This window comes from Caretta caretta, chromosome 7 (genome assembly GCF_965140235.1).
Source record: "Caretta caretta isolate rCarCar2 chromosome 7, rCarCar1.hap1, whole genome shotgun sequence".
NCBI lineage: Eukaryota > Metazoa > Chordata > Testudines > Cheloniidae > Caretta > Caretta caretta.
Genome location: NC_134212.1, coordinates 62,728,878 through 62,756,109, shown reverse-complemented (window position 1 = coordinate 62,756,109; position 27,232 = coordinate 62,728,878). Strand labels below are relative to the sequence as shown.

At 40.7% G+C, this 27,232-nt stretch overlaps 1 protein-coding gene across 7 annotated transcripts in view; it reads right to left on the bottom strand.

Moving 5' to 3' along the window:
* The window catches only part of KAT6B (lysine acetyltransferase 6B), a 195,254-nt gene that overhangs the window by 41,867 nt on the left and 126,155 nt on the right, over positions 1–27,232 (bottom strand). For 5 of the 7 annotated variants that reach the window (XM_075130757.1, XM_048857086.2, XM_075130756.1 and 2 more), the window contains exons 6-12: positions 26,240–26,372; positions 18,703–19,634; positions 17,604–17,725; positions 16,360–16,475; positions 14,087–14,228; positions 9,279–9,440; positions 4,608–4,701 (exon numbers count right to left, since the gene is read on the bottom strand). In XM_075130757.1, coding sequence (XP_074986858.1) covers positions 4,608–4,701; positions 9,279–9,440; positions 14,087–14,228; positions 16,360–16,475; positions 17,604–17,725; positions 18,703–19,634; positions 26,240–26,372 — 1,701 coding nt within the window. The remainder of the gene's footprint in view (positions 1–4,607; positions 4,702–9,278; positions 9,441–14,086; positions 14,229–16,359; positions 16,476–17,603; positions 17,726–18,702; positions 19,635–26,239; positions 26,373–27,232) is intronic. The other 2 variants (XM_075130758.1, XM_075130760.1) reach the window with 2 other exon arrangements.

The window sequence follows — 27,232 nt, the reverse complement described above, 5'->3', positions numbered from 1 at the left end:
TTTCACTCAAGAGAATTCACAATACTGTATTCATTTTGTCTGTGGGAACCAAGAAGTTTGAACATAGTACACCTCTACCCTGATATAATGTGGTCTGCGGGAGCCAAAAAATCTTACCGCATTATATGTGAAATTGCGTTATATCGAACTTGCTTTGGCCCCCCTGCTCCTTGTCCCCTGACCGCCCCCTCCAGAGACCCCCTGTCCCTAATCACCCCCAGGATCCCACCCAACCCCCCTGCTCCCTGTCCCTTGACTGCCCCGACCCCTATCCACACCTCTGCCCCCCGACAGGCACTCACCAGCAGCGGCGGGAAGCGGAGAAACGTGGCCCCAGCCTGCTCCACTCCGCCGGCTCCCAGCCGCGGTGCTCCGCTTCCTGCCGCTGGTGAGTGCAGGGAGGTTGGGGAAAAGACCCCTTCCCCCAAGCCCCCTCCCCCGAGCGACACGGCTAGGGCCAGGGCGAGGAAAGCAGAGCAGGCTGCTCCCGGCCCCCTGCTAATCCCCCGGGCCACTCTGGGCCTGCAGGGCCCCCAAAAGTGCCCCCCCACAGCTCCTGCCTCCCAGACCCTGGGGGGCAGGGGAGGGGCTGCTTTACCGCGTTATATGCGAACCTGTGTTATATTGGGTCGCGTTATATCAGGGTAGAGGTGTATTATACTAATAGTTATAATCAAGTTTAGAAACAATAGTCATTTCAGCTCCTCTCCCTCACTCCAAAAGCAGTTCATTCCAGGTACTCTAACAGAAAAATGCAACATGGAATAGTGGTACAAATAGGTTACTTACACATAGACAGCTGTACGTTAACAGATGTTGAGAAGAAAGGGACAGACAGAAAAAAGATAAATTGGATCCTTTATATAATTTTTTGTTATTTATTTTTGTAGTAAAAACCTAAGAGATTTTCCCTTGGGCGTCACATGCCAAAAATCAACCTGATCTTTCTCTAAAGACAAACTTATTCCATGAAATCTAATGTCTATACCACCCAGCAGTTTGGACAAAAGAAGTGTGACTAGCAGTGTGCACCAAAGCAATATGCTCTAACTCCCCTGGGTGGGAGCTGTGGGTGCAAATCAAAAGGTTCCTACTTCATGCTAATAAAGTCCTCTTCAAACAGGACTACATTACTGGGAACTAGGAACCTTTTACTTCGCACCTCTAGCATCTACATGGGGGAGTTACAGCACATCACCTTGGAGCGCCCTGCTATTCACACCCCCGTAGCCGGAGTGCGGGGCAGTGTAGACACAGCCTAAGTAAAAAGGTCTCCCAGACATCAGATGCTACACAATTCAAACTATACATGATTATCATGTATTTAAAAAAAACTAATAGGATGCAATCAACCAAATTATAGCAAAGTGCTACTAAAATGAAAGTAGTCCAGTGACTGACTTTCTCCTTAGAAAGTTTAACAAAAAAAAGGGTCACCTCAACAGAAGCCTGGGCAAATATAAACAGACAGAAAGTTATATGTGCAATGTTAATTTTTATAAAATGATAATCATGAGCCATGAAAAAGAGGCATTTCTGCTGTTTGTAAGCAATAATCTGCTCATTGTTTTGAGATAAGTATCTGATATATCTCTAAACTACAAAGCGGTGCAGCTGTTTCTCAACAGCATGATTCAGTGAGCTCGATTTTGATTATTTTAGGCTAAAAACTCTGCTGGTTGTCTTTATGAAGTCAACAGATATTATCAATTATCACTTCACAGAATCTGAGATACAACAATTATTTCCTGTTTCAAGGAGAGGGAAATGCTACGATGTGAGAATGTGGTAAATTAAGACATTTTAGTATTAATCACTATGTCAAACTTATAACCACTTTGCAAAAAGCACATTAGAATGAAACATTCTGCAGACCAATGTTTCAGGTAAGTGCTTCTTTTAGTATTCTATACTTTGACTGGTTTCAGAGTAGCAGCTGTGTTAGTCTGTATCCGCAAAAAGAACAGGAGTACTTGTGGCACCTTAGAGACTAACAAATTTATTTGAGCATAAACTTTGACTGTCATTTTGTGTTGATATACCAGGAAGGTGAGGGTTAATTTTACCCTACTCAGCAGAATGTTAATTGGGCCACTCCACTCTGGCTAGTTGTGAAACAGTATGTTTCTCCTCTGAGTATATGATAATTAAAACCCTTATTCCTAGAATATGTGGCAAGTAAGCAGAACTGAAAATGGAGGGAGATGACAATTGTGGGAAGGCATTAGAGGGCTACCAGCACTAGAGCGATTTAGCCTGCAATCTCACTGGAGAGTGGGTGGCAGTTACCAACCTGAGTGAAAGTGGAACCTGACTTCTAACTCAGATGCCCAGCTGTGCTTGTTCACCTGGGTAGAAGCTACCACCTAACTCAGGTGAGAGGGTTGTTTGTGTGGACGGGGGAAGATGAGGGATAAGGGCAAGACCAGGGTCAGAGCCTGGGCTATTTCCGTAGTGAAGTCATACCTAAATCATCTCTGAGAATGAGAAAAATTCCAGGGCTCTGATGTACTGCAGGCTCTTTACAAAATGAGAATTTGAACACAAACTTAAGCAGGGCTACCTCCAAAGCCCCACTGGTACCTTCAGATTAACAAATGCAGGAAAGTAAAAGGGATGGGGGAGGAGGCGGGTGGAAGACAGATCCAGTAAGAAGCATAGTGCATTGAGTTCTCGTGCCTGTCACTCCCTCCTGGACTGAATTAAATGAGAAAATACTCCCTTGTGCTGTGATCCAGCTGGATCTCACCAAGCTAAGCACGGCTGGGCCATGTCAAAGCTCACCTAACAGAGTGCCAAGGAACATCTAAGTTTTAAAGTGGTGTTGGCAATTCAGTAGGGGTCACTCTGCCCTTTGTATCAGTACTAAATCAAAAATCTAGGTGTTATTCGAGGGTGTGGGTGTTTTACTGAATGTGCTGTCTTTCAGATAAGGCACAAAACTGAGGTTCTGACCACTTGTGTTCATTAAGAGTTCAGCATCCCTTTTCATCAGAGTAGAGGTGTTAATCCTCATGCCTGAGCCAAATTCAAACTCAAGTAACTATCCTCCTAAATTCCCCCTGCTGTTCTAACAGTATATGGTATTCTTCACTTCCTGCCTTAAAATGTTGTGTAATCTAACCGCACAGTTAGACAGCTGTTGTGTTCCACTCCACTGGTGGCTGCCTTTCAATGGTGGATGAAGTGATCCGTATCTATCTCACTGGGGTGTTGTGAAGCTTAATTGTTTGTAAAGCTATTGGATGAAAGGCACTATAGACACAGTATTTTTATTAATCCTAATGTTCTTTAAAGGCAGTGTGGTCATGCTGCGTAGAATGTTGCAAGACCGAGAGTATCAAAACTCTATAGTCATAAGCTATTGTCTTAGTCCTGCTGTTATACCATAAATGTGTTTTATTTGCATGTTAATCCACTTGCATGCCCCTTTGAGGCAGGAACCATATTACTAGAACCCTGTACATTTTTTTATTTATAAATTCTTCGTTTTATTTTTTGGGAAGTTTGTTTTCTCATGGGAAGCCCATTGTAAGACAGGGTTGGGTCCTGCCCTTGGGGTGGAAGGCTCTGGGGGAAGGAGGAGGGTGCTGTAGAATGAGTCAGCCCTGCACTCACACTGCAGCGGCAGCTCTTCTCCTTCAGGGCTGGGCCCAGCTCCCCGCTCTGGGCATTGCGGCACACGGGGTTGCACTGCCACCCAGGTTTGGCCCAACCTACCTCTCCAAATTTGAGTATTTGCTAAAACCAAGGGGCTCTACCTATTATCTTAGCTGCCTATGGAGCCGTGTACTCTTACAATGCTTTAAAATCATAGTGAAATCTCAATTTCCCATTTCCCCACATATGCTAACCTGACTTCTCTATCCTCTCTCTAAATGACATTACAAAGTCAGGTTCAAAAGCACAGAAGGATTTAACTGAAACATTTACCTACAGAATTTTGTTTTGAATTTTATTGTAATTTCAAATTGAGGGTTTTTTGGTGATACATGGGTACATTTAAACAAATTATCCTTAGGCTTTTCAAACAGGACAGATGTACAGATTTGCATAATAAAGCAGCAAGCAAGGATGCCAGTTTATATATTTGCTACAAAGAGCAGAGTTTTCACTAGAGAAGCTAGGTAATGAAATTCCTCTTTCCCTCTCCCCCACTTTTTTTTTTAAAAAGAAAAATTGAATTATTATGTTCTTTTCATAAGAATTGTTCTGCTAAAAATATGTTACAAGTTAAAAAAAATGTAGAAAGTGGAGAATGCCTTGGACTAACACCTTCTTTAGCTTTAATCACAAATAATTGCCTCTTTTTGTACTAATGAGCAGTGCAAAATGGAATGTAATTTAGACATTCATTCAGTGTAATAGCTTTGTGAGCTAATATTACTGCAGAGAGATCTATTCTCAATTTCCTGGAGTACAATAACAGAGCAGCAGTAAGTTTTTCACTTCAGGGAGCTTTTCTGCCCTATATAAATATAAATAGAAATCCCATTATCTATTGATAAAAACAACAAAGCAGGTTAAATAAAGTTTTATATGTTACTGTTTCCCATAACAACCATCAGCTCTGTGGCTCATGAATGTAAATAAAGCACTTCACTTACTGAAATCAATGAGAAACCTTCCAAATCCTTGCCTTTGATATTGGGGCATGATCATTATGCAGGAGACATTGTACTTCTGCTGGCAAAGCTTTTCCTGAGGGAAGGAGAAACAGATCAAGTATGTCAAAGCACTGCTGAAGTGGGCAATTCCCTGCACCTGCCACTGTCCTTGTAAAATATTCCAGAAAGGTGAAAAGACGTATCTGGTCAATACCAAAGCAGAATAAGTCTAAGGTATTCATTAATTATAAGGGGGAAAAGTATCAATCAAATACACCCTCTAAATAATTTCTTTTTTCTATTTAACTAGTCAGCACTATAGAAATTAAACAAAATCCCAAGGACTTGCATAAACAATATAATGACGGTTAAGTGCAAAATGGGGGGGAAAAGTCTTTTCATGTGATACTGATTATTCTGTCAGATATATACAAGGGGAAATAATATACACACACTCACCAAAGAGAGCAAGTTAGGTTTGCAGCAATTGCCATGTTAAATAACTTACTGCCTTTCACCTACATTTCATCTTCTACCTTTTAGCAAATACTTTTAATGCTAGTACGACAGTGTAACTCAAGTGATACAGTTTTTTCACAGACAAATGCATTCTCCTCTGATTATAAAGTGAAAGAAAAATGCTTGGGCCATCAGATCTCAGCATTTCAGGCAAGACAAAAATCACATGACGAAGAACATAATAGAAGCAAAGATTACACTGACTGCCCAAGACAAAGGGGAAAGCAGGCACAGAAACTAAACTAGGAAGCAGCCCTTGTAATATAGTCTGAAGGATTTTTGTTTTTTAAAATTTGGATGCAATGTAGGGGCAGTAATGTTTTTGCAGGAGTATCCAAAAATGCCAAAATCCACAAAAGAACAGTCCTGAGACAGGCCTCTTCCTGTATTTAGGAGTACTGCAATTAAAAATAAGTAACTTTTAAAAATAAAGCTAACAGCATCAAAGACCTAAATCAGACCACTGAAATCCAGGGTGACATATTCAACAGAAAGCTGCAGCAAGCATAGACTTGATAGGAAGCTACTCAGGGTAACACATGTAAGGAGATGCCAGAATAGTATGGGAATTGTCACTGTCACAAGTAGCAATAGGCCAGTTTCAAATCATACTCCTTCACTTACGAAATTTGATTGCCTCTTTGCCACATTTCATAAAAGTATCCCAGCTCCTGTGCAGATTTATACTGACAGTACTGCTTAGTCTCTAGTGTGGTCCAAAACCCCTTGAACTGACTGCCATAATATGTACTTTGAAATATTACTGTGCCCATTGCAAAGGATTCAGGGGAATTTTTGTCCACAAAAGAATACTAGGTACAGAAGACTGAAAAGAAAGGGCCCCAGTTCAGGAGAGCACTCCAGCATGTGCTAAGTCCTATTGAAGTCAGTGGGATTCAAGTACATGTTTCAGTGCTTTCCTGAACTGGTGCCAGGGACATGACAAAGATAAGAGACTGGGTGAGCTGTTGAGAAGAAGAGGGCCAAAACAATTTTTTGGGGGTGGGGGGAGGGAGAGGAACAAATTCCAGTCTTCATTTTGAATGTTTTTGCATCTCCAGCAGGTCCTTATACCTAATAAAGTTTAGAATGATGCCTCAGACAATGAATGTACTAGAAGGTATGTGCCAATCTGAGAAGTGGCAGTACTATTTTATCTGTAATTCACATACTTAGAATCATCTGAACTATGATTGATGAATAGGCCTACAAGGAAATAGATCAAAGACATATGAAATTCTAGGGTCTGAGGCAGTGCAAATTATGTCTGTCAATCTCACGGTTACTTAGGGAACGTCTACACTAAAAATGCTAGACTGGGATTCTTCCATTGCTGTTGTAAATCCATCCCCCTTGAGACGTGCTAACTAAATTAAAGACTTCTGTCAAGCTAGTGGTGTCTACAGTGGGGCTTAGGTCGGCTTAACTGCATTGCACAGGACATGAAATTTTTCAATTTTGCCCTGAGCAATGTAGCTAGGTCGACCTATGTTTTAGGTGCACACCATGCCTTAGATTCTCTTCAAGCCTTATATTTGAAGACAAACGTATCAGTCCAAAAACACCTCGGTAGACTATGCTGCTACTCCAACTTTATCACTTTCAACAGATCTCTTTTAAAAAAAAATTCTTTCAGATCATTTTTTGTTATTAAGAGAAAGCTAAAGGAAAATGAGAAAAATCACCCAATTTCCAAAGATTAAAATGATTGTATGACATGTTAGTTTGGAAGCCACTGATACACTAAACCTCTTATTTGAAAGTTGACAGAAACAAATATTGGCTCTCCTATTCCAGGAAATTCTACTTTTACCTTGCAATTAATTTTACTATAGCCTCTGTCAAGGCAATAAAGAGAAATTCCCTCTTAGCAATAATTGGGATTGTTGTTTTAAAATTCAAAGGATCACCACGAGCCAAAGGCATTGACTATGAAAATTAGTAACTTAGGGCTTGATTTTCAAAAGTTTAATGTGCAATTAAAAAGTGCAAAAAAAAATTCAGGTATTTATGCACACAAGTGACCAAAGATTAACAGAAATGGTCATTTGTTACATGTGTAAATAGTAAGTTTTACCAAAATACATCTATAAATACAATACAAATAACCCATTTTGTACAAATAAAACTGCTGAAAGTCAGGCATAGTATATCTATGCAGAATCTGTAACTAAGTGAATTATATAGAAAAAGATTTCATGTCAAATTGAACAATTATAAATCACCAGATAAACAGTAAAAACAGATTTAACTGAATACTAAGGCTGTCAAGCGATTAAAAAAATGAATCGCAATTAATTGCACTGTTAAATAATAAAAGAATACCATTTATTTAAATAGTTTTGGATATTTTCTACATTTTCAGATATACTGATTTCAATTACAACACAATACAAAGTGTACAGTGCTCACTTTATATTTATTTTTGATTACAAATATTTGCACTGTAAAAAAGAAACAGTATTTTTCAATTCACCTAATACAGTTACTGTAGTGCAATCTCTTTATCATGAAAGTTGAACTTACAAATGTAGAATTATGTACGAAAAAACTGCATTCAAAAACAAAACAATGTAAAACTTTAGAGCCTAGAAGTCCACTCAGCCCTACTTCTTGTTCAGCTAATTGCTCAGACAAACAAGTTTCTTTACATTTGCAGGAGATAATGCTGCCCGCTTCTTATTTACAATATCACCTGGAAGTGAGAACAGGCGTTCGCATGGCACTGTTATAGCCAGTGTTGCAAGATATTTATGTGCCAGATGCACTAAAAATTCTATGTCCCTTCATACTTCAACCACCATTCCAGAGGAGATATATCCATGCTGATAACGGGTTGGGCTTGATAACCATCCAAAGCAGTACGGACCAACACATATTCATTTTCATCATCTGAGTCAAATGCCACCAGCAGAAAGGTTGATTTTCTTTTTTGGTGGTTCAGGTTCTGCAGTTTCCACATTGGAGTGTTGCTCTTTTAAGGCTTCTGAAAGCATGCTCTATACCTTGTCCGTCTCAGATTTTGGAAGGCACTTCAGATTCTTTAAACCTTGGGTTGAGTGATGTAACTAGCTTTAGAAATTTCACGTTGGTACCCTCTTTGTGTTTTGTCAAATCTGCAGTGAAAGTGTTCTTAAATGAACAACATGTGCTGGGTCATGATCTGAGACTGCTATAACATGAAATGCGGGTAAAACAGAGCAGGAGACATACAATTCTCCCCCAAGAAGTTCAGTCACAAATTTAATGAATGCTTTTTTTTTTTTTTTAAATGAGCATCATCAGCATAGAAGTATGTCCTCTGGAATGGTGGCTGAAGCACGAAGAGACATACAAATGTTTAACATAACTGGCACGTAAATACCTTGCAATCCCAGCTACAAAACTGCCATGCGAACGCCTGTTCTCACTTTCAGGTGACATTGTAAATAAGAAGCTGCCAGCATTATCTCTCATAAATGTAAACAAACTTTTTTGTCTTAGCAATTGGCTGAACAAGAAGTAGGACGGAGTGGACTTGTAAGCTCTAAAATTTTACATTATTTTGTTTTTGAGTACAGTTATGCAACAAAAAATCTACATTTCTAAGTTGCACTTACACGATAAAGAGATTGCACAACAGTACTTGCATGAAGTGAACTGAAAAATACTATTTCTATTGTTTGCCATTTTTACAGTGCAAATATTTGTAATAAAAAATAATATAAAGTGAGCACTGTCAACTTTGTATACTGCGTTGAAATCAATATATTTAAAAATGTAGAAAACATCCAAAAATATTGAATAAATTTCAATTGGTATTCTATTGTTTAACAGTGTGATTAAAACTGCGATTAATTTTTTTAATCGTGATTAATTTTTTTGAGTTAACAGCGTGAGTTAACTGCAATTAATTGACAGCTCTACTGAATACACATAGAACTTTTCTCAGTTAATGTAAGTCTTTTTGGGATGGATAAAGATATTGTTATTGGTTATCAGACAGTGAACAATTTTATGAGACTTGCAGGTGGGATTTCAAATTTTAAAAAATTGTCTTCATTATCTATTGAAATTACATATGCAAAAATACTTGAATAAGAAGCATAATTTTTAACAGTGGAAAAATTATGAATTGTTAATATTAAAAAGCATATAGAGATATTGCTTTACCTTAGAGAAATATCCAACTAAGTGACAGCCTTTTTCATCATTTTTTGTAAGAACATAGAAAAGGAATGGCTCAACATCATAATACAATGTTTTGTGGTCCAGAAAAAGCTTGGCTAACAAGCAAAGATTTTGGCAATAAATTTTGCTCACATTTCCATCAACCTAAAAGAAAAAAAAAATCACACAGATACATTTTTTTCCCACACAACCATTATTTCTTACAACACCACCATTTTAGCATAAAATGGTATCTTGTACTTACAGTATCCTTTAAGAAAACCTGAAAGGAAAAAAACGTTAATTTCAGAATAGAAATTCTCTATTAGTGCTAATTGTTTGCATTAGCAGGAATCTTCAGAAGATCTGGATTTATCAAACAATCAAGGTAAATTGATCTGATAATTGGTCCAGTTAGACTTGGTTACATCCCTTTCACTTATTGCCCTATAATCCAACAGATATGAATAGCAGATAATGCAAACATTATTAAAGCTATCTTAAGCTCTAGATCATTATTGAAGGGGCTGCCCTCCAAAAGTAGTACAGATTGAACTGCTTTATTCTGACTCCCTGAGTAGGGCCAGCAAATGGGATGTCCGTTTGGTATTATACACTGCAGTATTTTAGATATAATTAGAGAAGATAAAAATTCTACGCTGGAGTGAAGATGCTACTGAGCAAGAGAAGTAAATTTTCAAGCTAAGTACCATAATTAGTCTATGTCTGTTATAAGTATAAAGAATCAAGCTGTGATACTGATGGTTGCAGACAGGCTAGGCACAAGTGCAAATTTCTTTGATCACAATCAGTTTCTCCCTGAAATGAAGAGCAAAGTCAATGTAAGAAGCAGAGTCTTTCCCCAAGATTCTTCTTCAGGGAAATGATTACTTGCAACTAGAGTTCTTTGATGATAGGACCATCTGTATTTTATTTACACAGAGAGCCTTCTGGTCTATGCACAGCACCAGGAAGAAATTCCTGTATTATAATCCATTGCCAGAGTCAGTTTCTGGTGTAGGTTGGATAAGTTTCTGCTTTACCTGCTCTGAAGTGGGTAAGCACTAACCTCATATGGGTATGTGGGTATCTGGGGGTGGATCAGACAATATCTGTAAGTTATCTTAAGATAAAAAATATTACTTACGAGTTAAGAATTACTGATAAAATACTTATGTATAATCTCACATATAGTACCTAATAATTTCAGAAGTATTTTAAGCACACTCATGCAACTGACTCCCTTGTACGAAACTGGGGATTTTTTTGTTTTTTTTACACACGTGCAAGCAAGTGAAAAAAACAAATGATAAAGTTGGCCTTAATTAGATTTTAAAAAACTTGTAATGGTTAACTAAAGAAATTGCAGTTCCTCTACAAATGTTGGCAATGAATATTGGAGTTTGCTTCTCAACTCTCCTAAAAGAGGAAGTGTCCAATTGTTATGTTGTTTCAATGGAAGATTTCCTTGATATTAAAAAAAAATCCTAGAAACAGCCAATCCTTTAAAACATTCTATACGCTATTTTGTGAAAGAGCATTCATGTGAAGATGGAAAGGCATTCCGTAACTTTCTGATAAGACCAGCTTGTTCAGCATTTCAGTGGGGGAAAATGGACTACAATCTCAGACACCAATGTTTGCTAGACTAGAATGGAGTAATAAATTATGACAATAAGTCTCCTCTTAGATCTGTCAAAGTTTTGCAATGGAGGGAAGGCATACATAAACATAAGATGCCCTGGGGCATTTTCTGCTCCCTGGAGAAACAGAAGGAGAATAAGAGCCCATCCCCTTCTCTGTCCTGTCACGCAGGGAATGAATGTGTTCAGTCACTGTATCTTGTTCGAAGTCTGCAGAATTTCTATCAACTCATTGAGTTTCTGCAACTATCAAAATTAGAAGTAACGGCCCTAGCCAACACTTCAAGCAAACTGGAAAAGTTAGTCTTCAAGAGTCTCAGTAATCCTTTCCAAGTGTCTCAAGTACAGAAGGAAAAAAGGGCCATCTGATGAGTCCAGATTTTCCTTCCACAAAATATTCTCTCTTCCAGGGCTCTTTTTGAGAGACCTTAAGAATGCTTCAAAAAAAGAAAAATGAAGGACTAAATAAGTTTTGATGGCAGCTCACAGAATAACACTAACATAGTGGCAGATTCTCCTGTTGCCCTACTCCGTGTTAGCAGGTGTTAGAAGAACCCAGTAGAGAGGAACACGTTAATCATGTTCACTGGTGACTCACTGGGAAAAGTGTGGCTTTTTATACACTGGGAAAGTTTAAGGGAGGTGGGAGTAACTCTCTGGATGAGAGAACTAGGGTGTGGCTCACCCATGACATGGGAAAACCATAGGAGCAGAAATATCTGGGAGAAAACACTTAGGCTGGGGGAAATGAGCGACTAGTAGGAGGGACACAAAGGGGGCACCAGCTAAAGGAGGGCACATGACCTCCCCACATGACTCCTCCCCGTCCCACTCCCGTGACCCATCCCCACCCCCAGCCTGGGACCCTGCGCTCTGCTCCAGTCCCCCGGCATGTATGGAGCCACTAATGCATTCTCCCAAGCAGCCTCCAGCCATGCTGCTGGCCTGGACTGTGGGCAGCATGGCTGGAGGCTGCCTGGGAGAGTGCAGCCACTGCATGCTGCACTAGGTAGCGTGGCCAGAAGAGGAGCGGCTCTGGCCCCACCTCTTCCCTTCCAGTTCTGGCCTTGCCGCTTCATCTCCCCAGCTGCCGGCCTTGAGAGTTACTTTCCCCTCACCTCCCCACAGGTCACCATTGGCTGGGGTCGGTGCAGTTTTAATTCAGAATTTTATTTTAGTTAAGAACAAGAAATCTGTGACTGACTAGAACAAGTGTTAAGGTTTGGTTCAGTTGCATGGGGACTCCACCAGATTACACATCAATATTTCAAGACACAGAGTAGACAAGCATACCTGCAGGGGTAACAAATATATTTACACAATATGAAAGTGCTAGGTAGTGGCATCCGTGACATCCACACTACTTTGATTTTAAGCGTTTTTTAAAATTCAGAATTTCTTTTCAGTATTGCTACTCAGAAATACTTGTGCCATTCTTCTGAGAGAATTAAGATGGTCCTAAGAACCTGGAAGTCTTTTCTGCTAGTACTACTGGTACTGGTGCTTAAGAAATATGAATAAGTAGGTTAGGGTAATTGGGTGCAGCAATGACACTTGAAGCCATGAGACAGAATACTCATTAGTTAAGCTCAAGGGTCTTTTCACAACAGAGCAATGTGGTCAAAAGTCTTTAAGAGATTAGCTCCAAAATGTCCCGAAGAATTATATTCTATTTGGTGTAATTTCTGAACTAACTAAATTAAAGGCAGTTTACCTTGACCAGACTTGTATCAGGCTGTGAAAGTAATACCGATAGCTAACAGGTTCAGCCTGGGACCCAACACACCCCAGCAGAATGCCTCAGGAGATATTTCTCAGGCTTTCTGTAGGGGGAATACCTTCAGTTTCAAAATTTAGTGCTCCTGGAGTCCTAAATCAACCATGCAGAAAACTTAAGTGAGGAAAATGTTACCTTTGCATTTCCTATACAGCCAATAGTCTTGCTCATTGTTCTCTTCCTTCTCCAAATAATCATTGTGTCACAACTGAATGTCTATAAAAGGTCTATAAAATCATGAACCATGAATGGTGTGGAGAAAGTGAACAGTGAAGTGTTATTTACCTCTTCACATAACACAAGAACTAGCGGACACCCAAAGAAATAGGCACAAGGTTTAAAACTAACATAAGGAAGTATTTCTTCAAACAACACACAGTCAACCTGTGGAACTCGTTGACATGGGATGTTGTGAAGGCCAAAGGCATAACTGGGTCCAAAAAAGAATTAGATAAATTCATGGAGAATAGGTTCATCAGTGGCTAATAGCCAAGATGGTCGGGGCACAATCCCATCCTCTGGGTGTCCCTAAACCTCTGACTGTCACAAGTTGGGACTGGACGACCAGGGATGAATCACTCTAAATTGTCCTATTTGTTCATTCCCCCAAAGCATCTGGCACTGGCCACTGTCAAGACACAGGATGCTGGGCTAGATGGACCATTGATCTGATCCAGTATGACTGTTCTTATGTAATGGGTAGAAAGGGGAAAAGAAGGGTGCCCTTATCATCTGACCAGAAGTAAAAGAACATGTAGTTGGAAGATATAGTTTCAATATACATCTAAAAGCCTGCTGCACCAGAAGGCTACAAAGCTCTTAAATTCTACATAACTTATGAGTACACAGGATATAAAAGGTGGGGAAAAGTGAAAGAGGAGACTTAATTTTTTGAGTACAATATGAATATTAGTGGGAAAATATTTACAGTAGAACTTCAGAGTTACAAACACTTCGGGAATGGAGGTTGTTCGTAACTCTGAAATGTTTGTAACTTTGAACAAAAGTTCAAAGTTATGGTTGTTCTTTCAAAAGTTTGCAGCTGAACATTGACTTAACACAGCTTTGAAACTTTACTATGCAGAAGAAAAAATGTTGCTTCCCCCCTCTTTTTTTTTTTTTTTAAGTATTTTACATTTAACACTCTACTGTATTTCTCTTTTTTTTAGGGGTGGGGGGAGGGGGGTCTCTGCTGCTGCCTGATTGTGTACTTCTGGTTCCAAATGAGGTGTCTGGTTAACCGATCAGTTCGTAACTCTGGTGTTTGTAACTCTGAGGTTCTACTCTAATACATTTTTATCTTTTTCTACTTTTGGCCTTCAACTGGTACATAATCAACTGATACATGTAAGTTTTTCTTTTTTAAACAATCTGGATTTTAATACACCTACCTCAAATACTGAAAGATCATTTCTTCTGTAGATTTCATTGGCTGGAGGGTGGAACCAACCACATTTCTTTGAGTGTCTTAGCAAAATGTTTTTACTTTTCATATATTTAAGACAGAATTCACACAGGTAAAGCTTTGATAGTCTGTTGAAATATAAAAATCATGAAGAGTTTGAGTGCTGTTACAGTTCTAAACTCTGTGACCAAAAAGCACATGTTCTCCCTATCCACCCATCTTAAAAATATCTAAACAGACTTGAATTAAACTGTATTTCTGTGTGTGCCAAATATGCATCACGGGGGGAAGATTAAAACATGCATGCGTTATTTGAAAGTAATGCACATTAGAGACTCATGTAAGTGGTTTTCTCCTAAATGAGATGGGAGGCTCTCTTACATAGTAGAGTTGAGTCAGCTGAGTCAGAAGTGAAGAATGCCTCATCTTGGCTGATCCATGGCTTGGACCAGGGGCGGGCAAACTTTTTCGCCTGAGGGCCACTTCAGGTTTCCGAAATTGTATGGAGGGCCGGTTAGGGGAGGCTGTCCCAGGCTGTGTCCCCGCCCCCTATCTGCTGCCCTCCCCACCGTTTCTTCTCGCCCCCTATCTGCCCCCCCGGGGACTCCTGCCCCATCCAACCCCCCAGTTCCCTAACAGCCCCCCCAGGACCCCTGCCCCAGCCACCCCCACCTTGTCCCCTGATCACCCCTGGAATCCCTGCCCTGACTGCTCCCGCACCGCCCCATCCAACCCCCCCCCCCTTCCTGACTACTCCCGCCCTGGGACCCCTACCCCCATTCAACTCCCCCCATTCCCCGCCCTCTGACCGCCCTGACCCCATCCCCACCCCCACCCCAACCACAACCCCGAACTCCCCTGCCCTCTAGCTAACCCCCCCGCTCCCTGCACCCTTACTGCGCAGCACAGAGCACCGGTGCCCAGCCGCCCAGAGCATTGCGCTGGTGTAGTGTAGTAAATTGCTCTCCGTAACTGCTACCAGTAGCACATTCCTATGCAGAGCAGTTTAATATACTACTCTGGAAGCATGGCGCGCTGAGGCTGCGGGGGAACAGCGGGGGAGGGGCCGGGGGCAAGCCTCCCAGACCAGGAGCTCAGGGGCCAGGCAGGAGGGTCCCACGGGCCGGATGTGGCCCACGGGCCATAGTTTGCCCACCTCTGGCCTGGACTGTCATTAGCAGCCTCACCAAATCACAGAAATTAGAGAAAGACGACCAACTAGATCACCTAGTTTCATAGAATCATAGGGCCTCGAGAGGTCATCTAGTCCAGTCCCCTACACTCATACTGCCAGAACAAAACTATTCCCTGCAGTAATTTTTCTAGCACGAGGTTTATCCACATTTTAAAACTACAGAAACAGCAGGACACTGTTGCATAAACTAATTATATTATATCATCTTTGGAGCAGAGGCCAATTTACAGGTGCTCTAAAAGCAACTATCACGTCCTAGGACCGTATACAGGTGGTTATAATGGTTTACTTACTTCAAGTATTTGTAGACACTTATGTCCACATCTCCATCATCATTTTGCCAACCTATAGACATATTTAGTTTTTAATCTTTCCTGGAAAATCTTCCCTGAAGACTTTTAATCATTTATGTTTTTTTTCCCTCTATATCTGCATCTTTTTGGTAATTTGGTGCCTAAAACTGCACCTATTCTAGGGAGAACTGCCTCCATCATCATAAAGAGGAATTATCGATTCTCCATTCCATAATGTAATGCCTTTTGCAAGTCAAGAATCACAATGCCCATTTTAGATGCCATATCACACTGTTGGTTCACACTAATGTACTACCCGCTATCACCTCAGCCTCCCTGTTGCTCCCTGTACCTGGCTGTTCAGTCCCCAGTGTGGCAGAACTGAGGAAAAGTTTACAAACAAGTGAAGTAGGCTGTTGCCACTGGACAGTCCTGTAGTTAATAAAATGAAATTGGTCTAAATCCAGTATATTCTGTTCACAATATACACCTCATTCTCAGTGGAAGAGGGAAATACCAGCTTGGAGTGGGGAGGGCGGGGAGGGGAGAGGCAGGATTTACAGCATGTTTGCAATAAAGGGACAACTAGGAACTCATACAAAATTAATAAGACTGCTAAAGAAGTGCTGTAGAAGTAATAGTTTTGGGTGCTGCCTCAATGTGTTGGTCAAATTTAATCTCAGCTGAAATACCGTGAAACAAAAGAACAGGATGAAGCCCCCGTCCTCATCATCACATAAAAACAAACAGTAATCTTGACCACTCTACTACCTCGCATATTCCTGCGGATAAGGTGAAGAGTACCAGGTCTGGATCTCATACTTCCCGAATTCTATCACTGAAGGGTACCGGCCATTTGTTTCACTGCTGTTTTTACATCCGATTTTCTGTCAGGTGTAACAAAAGCAAAAAGTTCCAGTTATAAGGAATTAGAGGAGGGTCAATTCACATCTTCATTTTCATTTGGTTAAGATTAGAAAACCTTCAAGTTTCTCAGACATGATTGTCAGAGGTCTCTGGAAATTGCCAAACATGGGGCTAGAACCCAGGCTGCAGAAAGCCTGGCAGGACTGGAGTGCAGCAGTAAAAGCTGGCTGTAAGCTCCATTCCACTGGAAGGCCTGGCACTGGGTGATGCTGCCCACAAAACAGGCAGGGCTGAGGGAGGTTGGGCCCAGCTAAACAGGTTTCCTGATTCAGTAAATCTCACAGGCAGTTGGCAGACCTTGTCTGGAGTCCTGGTTCAAATTCTAAGGGGTCCTTTCCAGAACTAAATGAAGAAGGATGGTGACATTGGGAGCACCTGCTCTACCCCAGAAGTGGACTTACCCCTCCTGCAAGCAGACGCTGTGGGTACCGAGGGTTCAATTTGCAACCTCCAGTGCCCATAGGGTGTTAAAATAAGTTAACTTTAGCTGAGATGACAGAAGTCCACTTGGTAGGACAATGACCTCCAGGGTCCACAGAGGAGGTTAAATGGGGACTGGGGGGGTTGAGGGGGGCAAGGTTACTTACTTTAGGCAGATCCAGCTCAAACATTTCAATGACCATAATAATCTTATAGACTATTAAAATAGCTGGGCAACATAAAGCAGTGAAGTTCTATACTGATCATAAAATCCAGTTTTGCATTTCTTATAGAAGAGTGACAGGACACTGACATTATCTGGTGGCTTTTCATAGTGCCTGCTTTCTGCATAGACGGCGGGAAAGGATCAGGATTTTAGTCTTTGATTCCTTGTCTAGCCAATAGGAGGTAGATACCTAAAATCCACAAGTGTCACACATCTGATTCACTCCACCGGGATGACAGCACTCCAATCTAAGGGAATACTATTTTATACAGAACATCTCCACTAAACATACATCAAGTATGATACACTTGGTCAAAGGAGTGTATCAAAAATACCATGAGGCTGAATGAACATCAGAAAAATAATTCAATGTTAATTTATAGAGGTAACTGAATTGACCACAACATGGTTCATTACTGAAATGATTTTCAGTTAGTCTTACCTCCAGAGAAAGTTCCCGAGCCTGCTTAAAAACTTCCACATCCTCCTCTGTAACAATTTCCTTGCTCCCCACCAGAATTACATCTGTATTTTCTTGTTTGATGCTTATTTTGATTTCTGTATCTGTTATTTAAAACCAGCAGAAGGTTTATTCACAGACATGAAGACCACGTCTTACAGTTCCTGAGTTGTACTCCTAAATAGCACTGCAGGCAGTGATGGCTCTTAGAAACTCCCATTCTAGTTTAGATTTGGACTCCTTTATACCTGTTATAGCAACTATGCCCCTCCTCCCTCTCTAGTTTTTAAAATTGCGGCTGCAGGAGCAATTTTCAGTATTTTCTTGCCGGTCTCTTATAGGCCTTTATAGGCTAGTTGAACTGTACTAAATGAATTCTGAACACAAACCTCCTGAAATTGTTAAGTTGATACTAGTATATGTATAATGTATTCTAAGTCTCCAACGCTATTTCTCTATAAAAATAAAAATCTTGTGTCCCCTTCAGTGCTAGTTAAAACAAAAAACCTTTTTAAAAAATTAGGAAACCAGTGCTATGCTAAATGTACATTCAGACACTATAAATATATTTCCTCTTACTTAAATAAAAAAAAAATCAGAAAAAGGACATTTTACAGCAGTACAGATCAAGTGTTGTGGAGACTGCAGCAGTATGGAATTGGTCATGAAAAAGCAATGGAGCAGAGGGAAATGAAGAATTGAAATGTCCATCATTATAAGCACTGACAGCACACAATCATAATGACAGCACTCCTGCCAGAGAAAGGGCAGGGGAAAGAACAAGGAAGTAGCATGAAAGTGGCTACTCATGCGGTACTACAAGCCATAAGCAACGTTATGAAGGCATTTGGGGCTCCTAGTGCCACTACAGATGCAAAAATAATAATAAAACGGTGGTATAGTATTAGTCAGAAAAAACATTTTGGAGGTTTAGTCAGCATTAGGTAAAAGGTCAAAGTTTCATTGCTTTTGTATGAGAGTGAAGTAAGAATAAGAGAAATAGCTAAGACCTATGTGACAAAATAAGAATTTTGGTTTTGGACGGGACGCAGGTTTGGTTGGAGCTTTGACCTTTGCTTACCATCATCCTGATCAGGTTTAATCCTTCCGTCTGCCAAGCTCCCCTTCCCTGGTGAGGGGGTCCCCATCTGAGGGGTCACTTTATACTTTAATCTGCCTAGAATCCTGTGCTTTTTAAGGAAAGTTGTTCGCTTGAAGTGAGCAATTGCTTTAAAAGCACGTCCTCTAGACACACCCCATCCAGAGGTGGAGGAATGAGAAATAAACCTACTTCTAATCTCTTTCTTTCCATAGAAATGGGTATTAGATTTTGATGTGGAAGATAACTCTGGTTTACGACGCATACGTTTGGGTGGTGCATAACTCGGGTGTCCCTTTTTTCGAGACTGTCCCTGGGTGGTATAAATATGAGAAAGTCCATCAAAGAGTCCCTTTAGCTGACTGTTATTAGGAAGGCTGCTAAAGGAGGGTGCACTTGACTGACTGGAAGAACTTTGGGGAGAGTTAGAAGAGGTGGAAGTGCAGGATTTTTGTGAACTGGGGCTCTGACCAGAGATGGGAGTTGGGGGTGGAAGTGAAGAAGGTGGAGGTTTTAGCTTTTGTGTGGTACCTGTAGCCAACACATGAGAAGTGCATGACTGTTTCTGAGAGACCTTTTTCCTTGGACGATAGTGCTTTGAAAAGTCTATTATTTCACCTCGTGATCTGCGACCATCGGGTGATGGTGTAAAAAACTTAGTAAGGCCATCAATGAGCCCTTTGGTTTTCTTGTTAACTTTAAGTGTAGAGGCAGATATGTAGGTGGAGGTGGTGGTGATTTTGGTGGTGGCACCAGGCCGAGTGGGGTCTGTAACAGGCAATCTGCTGCTTGAATCCTTCACAGATGCAGCATGACCAGATGAAGGTGTGGTACAGACTTTAGTCTTTTGACCCCTACCAGGTGACCCCCTTCCTGTGAATGCATTCATGGATCCTTCATCACTGGTTACAGACCTATGCAAAAATTTGGAAAATAAAATCAGCATTAAAAAAACTACAAAAACTGCTGACAAAACAGTTCTACATAAAACATATATGCCATTGCACTTAAAAGTCAAGAGTGTAACAGTGACCCTTAAAAATACGTATGCACTACTGACACGATTCACTGAATGAAAGTGAGCCGCTGATACCTATCAGATTTCACTGGGTAGTTCACAGCATGTACCAGTAGTAAGGAGGTGGGATAGAAAAGTCTGCAGTATATACAACACATTTTTTAAGGAAAAATATTCTCTTCTGACAGAGAGAAAAACTGTTAACATACTGTTTTTGTTCACATCAAACACTTCATTGCTGTGAAATCTGTAACATACATCCAGGAGATGCACATGTCCTGTGCTACAAAGTATACATAGCATATCAAAACATTGTATTGATTTCAGCAGAATGTTCACTAAAAGACAGCAGAGGTGTTCCATCAGTATGGGGAAATAATACAGCCAATCTTCAGTAAACTGGTATTTTTGTATGATTTTATTAGATTACACTGATGAAATTAGTATTTTTTTTTTTATAAAAGACCATAAAAATATCCCTTTAAAAAAAATGAAGCTCTACAGGCGGAATGAGGTAGTTTATGCACGGCACTACTCATACAGCTAACAAAGCGACCACTCTATTTCAAAAAATAAAAGTGCAGTTAAAGCAAAAAATAGATAGAGGGAAACAGCAAAAGCATAAATAAAATAATGATCAAAGAAAAGTCATAACTGGGTTAGGCATGATGTGGAAGAGCTTGAGGAGAAGTGGTAAAGTTTACTAAGAATGATCAGAGGACATGCTCCAGACCAAAGCTTACATTAAAAAATGCTGATTTAGCTGATGGCTAATGACTGAATGAGACGACAGAACACTGAAGGGAATACTGAAGAATGGTATTTTGTTGAAGTAAATACAAACTGAACAGCTGAGCTTATTCATAGTAAAGAAATACATGTAATCAGGAAGTGTTATACTGCAAACCCAAACAAAGCTGCATAATTACATCAAATTATTCCACTCCTTCTCCTCTCCCACAAATGCATCCTTACATTTATTTAAAACATTTGTGTATTTTGCAGAGGAAGGTTTCCTTCCACAGATTTTTCTCTTCTTAATTGTGAAGCTGAAACAATTAATTCCAACAGATTACTTTTAGTTAGAGATGGAACAGCCTGGGGCTACCATCTGGTACCTGAACTCCAAGAGCCCACCAGCCTTAAAACTGGCCGCTGCTTCTCTCTCACACATCATTGAATTTGGGTAGCTGAAGAGCTCTTAAAATTCCCAATCTTGTTTAAAAATACTATCTTTTTCTCTAAAGTCTTCTGAATCTGTTGATGCCAGAAGTTCATATTTCTATTTACAACACATATTGTCAGTACCAGATGTGCCAATAACCATCTGTGCCCAGAAGTTAACAAGCACCTGGTGTTATTTAATCTCCTGCAGTAACTTGTCTGTTCAGGGTTCCATACAGAGGTCCTTTTAAGCAGTGCTATTCCACTAGTACGGGATAAGATTCCATACACTATATCAAAAGGGCTAAGCAGCTTCAGCAACTTTATATGCATTAAGGTCCAGCACCATATGAAAGATGGCTAGATTCACTACCTCCCATACCCTCATACTGCTTTTAAAGTGGGATTATTTCTGCAGTAGATTTCATCTAGGGAATTATTCTTCTCTAGTCTTATTACCCATCCTTGTAAATTAAGATATAATCCCATTTTTAAGGAATATTGTTCAGTGGGAAACCATACACTCTTGAGTTTTAATGACAGAAATACATAGATACAATTGAGAAAACGGGGAAATAATGTATTCTTGCATAAATCCTACAAATCAGTCACCAGGATTACCAAAGAATCCTCAGACACAAGTGGGGAATGAGATTTTTATAGTCAAAACCATCATGCAAGCTCTTTCAGAGGACTTGCCCGTTTTTAAATGTAGTATTTATTATATGGTTGTAGTGCAATGACCCAAATAGTTAAAGGTAACAGTGGTACCACATGTCATTCTCAATGTTTCCACTTTGTTTTAGTGGAAGTGAAATCAAGGCCCTTAGGTGCCGTCCCCCGCCACGCCACAACATGCACCCTACTTGGGTGATCGGATTTCAGCATCCCAAACTTGGCCCAAAGTTCTCTCTAGGGACTAGTTAGTGAGGAGGATAATGTGGCAACAGCACTACTACAGTGAGAGGCTGAGACAGCTCTTACTTTTTTTTTTTACTTTTTTTTTTTTTTACTCCTACCCTTGTACTTATCCCCAAAGTGAAGTAGAGAGTCTAGGGTTTCCCCTCCCTACTCCCTTGCTGGTGTGCTTCTCGCAGTCCCCTGGTTAATACCTTCATTTCTCCCCAGGGCTCCTCCAACCTTATCAGGGACATGGAGAAGCCAGAGCGAGGGCAAGCTGGAAAATCCCTCACTTACCTCCACACAGGTGCCCCTTAATGCCCCCTTCATTACCAACACTTCTTCGAAAACAAAGGGAAATTCACTGCCCAAAAACTTGGTTAATGCAGAGTTAAGGTTGCCAGTAGTGCCTCAGACCCTTCCAGAACATCAAATACACCTATACTTAAGTCTAAGGTGATGACTCCCTGACCGCTGCCCTCCTGCAATTGGCAATAGGCACTGGAACAAATCAAAACCTGACATACCTCTAATAAAATCTGCGCTCAATTTTGTCCAACTCAATGCTACATCGTTACTGCTCTTCACACTTTCTTACTGACACTGGGCTAGGCTCATAGCATATTGATCCAGAGGTTAGTTGCAGCAAGTCACCACACCTCTCACAGCCATTTGAGAAGAAGTGCAGCTGATGCTAGAGGAATCAGGACTCATTCTCTCTCTCTCTCTGTGATACACAGGAGGTCTGAGCCGACAAAAGTTGTTAAAATGTCCATAGAGAGTTTTAGTTTGCAATGCTGTTGTGTCCATGTCAATCCCGGGTATTAGAGAGACAAGATGGGTAAGGTAATATCTTTTATTGGACCAACTTCTGCTGGTGAGAGGGACAAGCTTTTGAGCTACACAGAGCTCTTCTTCAGCTCTTAAGACTGCTGTAACAGCTGCTACTGTCACCTCCAAATACTGACATTCCACTGTGCATGGCAGTAAGACAGGTGAATATAAGAACGCTTCATCCATTTCTAACACTGTCTTGCATATTCTCAGTGCCCATTAGAACTCCACATTATCTGCACTGGCTTTCACCAAGTGCCATGCACCCTCTCTGTCCTGCTCTACCGCTCTAGGGAGGTCTAGCAGCTTGGTGGCACACACCACAGTGCACTGCCAGTCTCAGTCAGTGCTAGGTAAAGGTGATGTGTCACAGGCACTGCCTAGGACAAGGATGAATAGGTGTTAGAATCTGGCAACTCTTTGGTGGTTTGTCAAGAGCAAGTGAAGTGGTTGAATGTAGGTCATGCTTAACTAATTTGTGTTTACTAAGCCTGACCTACACTCGACCTAATAGTTTCCATCACATTACTCTTGTGCACTTTTCACGCTGTCCTCCAGCTGCTCAGGAAGGGTACAGTCTTATGCTTTCTCACAGTGATGTAAGGGGGCAGGGTTAAGGTTTTGTGGCAGACTTCCTCTAACAATACATATCACAGTTGTCAAAGGTTTAAGTTTGTTTTACTGTAACTCTTTGTTAGTCGTTCAGAGGTTTAAGTATAGGTGCCTCTGACATTCTAGAGAAGTATAAGATGCTGCCAGTCAACCTTAACTCTGCATTAACCAAGTTTTTAGGCAGTGAATAGTAAATTTTTCACAATGTGGAGTGAAGAAATCTTAGGATGGTTTTAGGTGTGTAGAGAAAAATTTGATAGGGGCCATAGGACTGGGGCAAGTAGTAGAGTTCATTAATGATTGTGAAGCTCTCCTACAGTACAGTGATGAGAGCCATTCAAGTACAAATGAATAGCACTGGAGGAAAGTGTTGAGGTGCACATGCAGGGGCAAAGGTAGGAACATGTGTTGGACGGTGACATGCTACTATCCTTCTCATCTTGCTTTGCAGATTCAAATAACCCATTCCTCACATTCAACATTAATGCAAAAGTTTGACTCAGCTTCTGTCAGGGTTCCCTCCCCACTCTGAACTCTAGGGTACAGATGTGGGCACCTGCATGAAAGACCCCCTAAGCTTATTTCTACCAGCTTAGGTTAAAACTTCCCTAAGGCACAAACTCTTTGCCCTTGGACGGTACGCTGCCACCACCAAGTGATTTAACAAAGAATGAGGGACAGGACCACTTGGAGTTCCTATTCCCCCAAAATATTCCCCAAGCCCTTACACCCCCTTTCCTGGAGAGGCTTGAGAATAATATCCTAACCAATTGGTTACAAAGTGATCACTGACCCAAACCCCTGGGTCTTAGGATAATAGAGAAATCAGTCAGGTTCTTAAAAGAAACAGAACTTTAATTGAAGAAAAGGTGAAAGAATCACCTCTGTAAAATCAGGATGGTAAGTACTTTACAGAATAACAAAAGACTCAAAAACACAGAGGATTCCCCTCTAGGCAAAACTTAAAGTTACAAAAACAGGGATAAACCTCTTAGCACAGGGAAAATTCACAAGCTAAAACAAAAGATAACCTAACGCATTTCTTTCCTATTACTTACTATTTCTGCAATACTAGATGCTTAGTTCAGATATAGCTCAGGGAGATGTATTTTTCCCTGCCCTGTTTCCTGGCTGGCTCCGAGAGACACAGACAAAAAACCTTTCCCGACAGATTTGAAAGTATCTTCTCCCCTTATTGGTCCTTTTGGTCAGGTCCCAACCAGGTTATCTGAGCTTCTTAATCCTTTACAGGGTAAAGAGGGATTTTATGTTACCCTTAGCTGTATGTTTATGACAGCTTCTCTGCTGGGCCCAATGTGTTACCAACTCATCAACCTGCCTCTCTGATGATCACCTCTCTCTTTGATTTTGCCATAGTAGTGGGGATATCCAGGGTACAACCTGAACCACAGTAGTACAGCAATAAAGACGTGGAGAAAGGGGATTGCAGAGGAACTTCATTGTGAAATGGAGGTGTCAACCGAGTGAATATCATCCCAGATTTGCTGAAGATAATGAAACTAGGACTCAGTCCTAAAACCTACTGATACAATTGCCAAAAAACCAAAACAATCCTGGAGAACCAGGAGATTGGTTCACTCTAACTATGCAGCAGTGTTTGCACAGTCATCTTCTCCTTCTAACACCACAATGTGGGATGGACGGTCACTGGGCTCCCACAAAGGATGTTACAAATCCATCAACTTTTTAACATTTGCACTTGATTCCCAAATAGTAACTGTCATTATTAGATAAGCAAAAAGTAATTTATGTGCTCTAGACCTTGCAAGCTGATGCTATAGTGTCAAGACATGGCAATCAATGGTGTGCATACATCACTGAACCTCACTCTTGCAACAAGAAATGTATGAGTGATCACCACAGATGTGCTTAGTGAAAAGTTGATGAAATGAATCAATGAGATGGCTTTAAATTTTGCCCCCCTTTTTTTTAGGTTGTCTTTTTAGTCCATGCTATCGATGTTCCTTTCTTTACTCTGCTTTCTCTTGTGTGTGAGCATGAAAAGATGGTGAGAAGGACAAAGGAGGTAGCTAGCTCCTCCACCCACAACAGCCCTCCCTTCAGCTTTAAGATGTCCAAGAAGTCTGTGTTCAGTTATATAAATGTTCACTGGGAAGTGGGGTGCCAAAGGTCTACAGTACCCTCTTCTCTCAGACATTAATACCCATGGGATGGAGAGAAGCATGAGGAACTACAGCCCGCTCCCCTCCTGACTGGCATTACTTAGCAACAGCAAAGGTCAAAAAAGTTATTTTTCCAAAATAACTCTGGACTCAATAGCTCGGTCTCATGGATACCTCTGGGCCTTGAACTGAGCACTGACTCGTTATGGAGCTTGTGTTGTAGGCAGAGATTTTATATACATTAAGAGGGAATGTGTACCAATTTTAGGAGGTGGCGAGCAGCATTTCTGAAATAGCATATTCTTGCAAATAAAGACTCAACACAGAACAGTGTTGAATAGGCAACAAATCAATTGGAGGAAACCTTGCAAGACATCTCTTGGGGTGAGGTGAATTACATTTTTCACTTTATCGGTGTATATCATCCATTTGATATGGATTGTGCTGATAACCCAGGTATGATAGTTGTTTTTTTTAAAGTAATCAATCATATGGCTATTTATTATTGAGGACTGTTGGTACCATTTGGATTTGGGAAATAACACTGTTCACATATGAATTTAAGTTTAATTCCTTCCCTAGATCCAATAGTGATTCTTTTTAAAGTGATGCAAACTTTTAGGATAACTTTTTGCTGCCATCAGAAGACTCAGAAATATCTACTGTACTTAATTATTTTCCATTACATTGAACATGATGCATAATTGGTGCTGCTCATCATGTGATTTTTTTTCAGGCTGTAGCACTCAGCAAAAGCGGTAGTGTAATTTTAAATAAACTGTCACCTAAAATCTCATTGTATTACATTTTCAAGAACACTATAATCAACTGGAAAAAGGGAACCTACAACATTCGTTGCTTTAGTTTATTTTTAGGTCGTCCAATAGGTTTTGCATATCGTCGTCTTATTTGCGCAGCTTTCTCGTGAAGTAGCTTTCTTCCCTTCTTCTTTGGTCTGCAGACCTGGCAAATCCACATCCCTGCATTGATTAAGAAAAAACAATTGTTTTAACTGTACATGCATGTAGTGTGTGTCCAGTTTGTACCCAAGGTATAGAAAGCTACATCTCAGGTGCATTATTCTAACAAATTCTACTTCAGCAAAAAGGATGGTTGGGGGAAGGGAAGAAAAACTCTCTCTATAGTTCAGAAGGACAGCTTTGCCCTTCCTATAGCAACAAGGATCACGGGGGAGTGGCACTAGCAAAAGGATTCTAACATGTCTCCTCTTTCTACTGCCAGACAGACCTCTCCCCATCCAGGAAGTACCAGACCAAGCTTTCAATTGAAAACAAAATGATATATGTGAAGAGTTTTACTGTATCTTCAGCGTCTATGTTCTCTCAGTTTCATATTGTTAATTACCCTCGTTTAGGTTTCCTGGACCAGTCAATAGGAGGCTGAGGAAGAACACTAGAGAACACAATCACTAGGCTTCTCACCATACAAACCCCTCTGCTGAGAGCATAACAAAAGCTCTGTTGTGCTAACATAGTAGAATCTTGGTATGGCTTTCACACAACAAGATACCTTAATTCAACACTTATCAAGCTTATGTTACAATCTGCTTTGGGGGACACTAAGAGTTTCCTGGGCACCAAGCATACCAATGTGTGGTGAGTTGTCCTGATCTAGAGAGAAAGCTCCACTACACTCTGCCTCCTTGAAATCCCATCTACATTGTAAAACCTACGTTGGATGAAATGGGTTACAGCATGGTAGTGTGTCTGCACAATTTTTTGGTCTTACCGTGTAGAAAGGACAAAATCATGCTCTGTATCGTACTGAAGCCCTGCTAAGGTTCAAGGGCTCAGCACGGTTAAAACATGTTTTAGTTCCA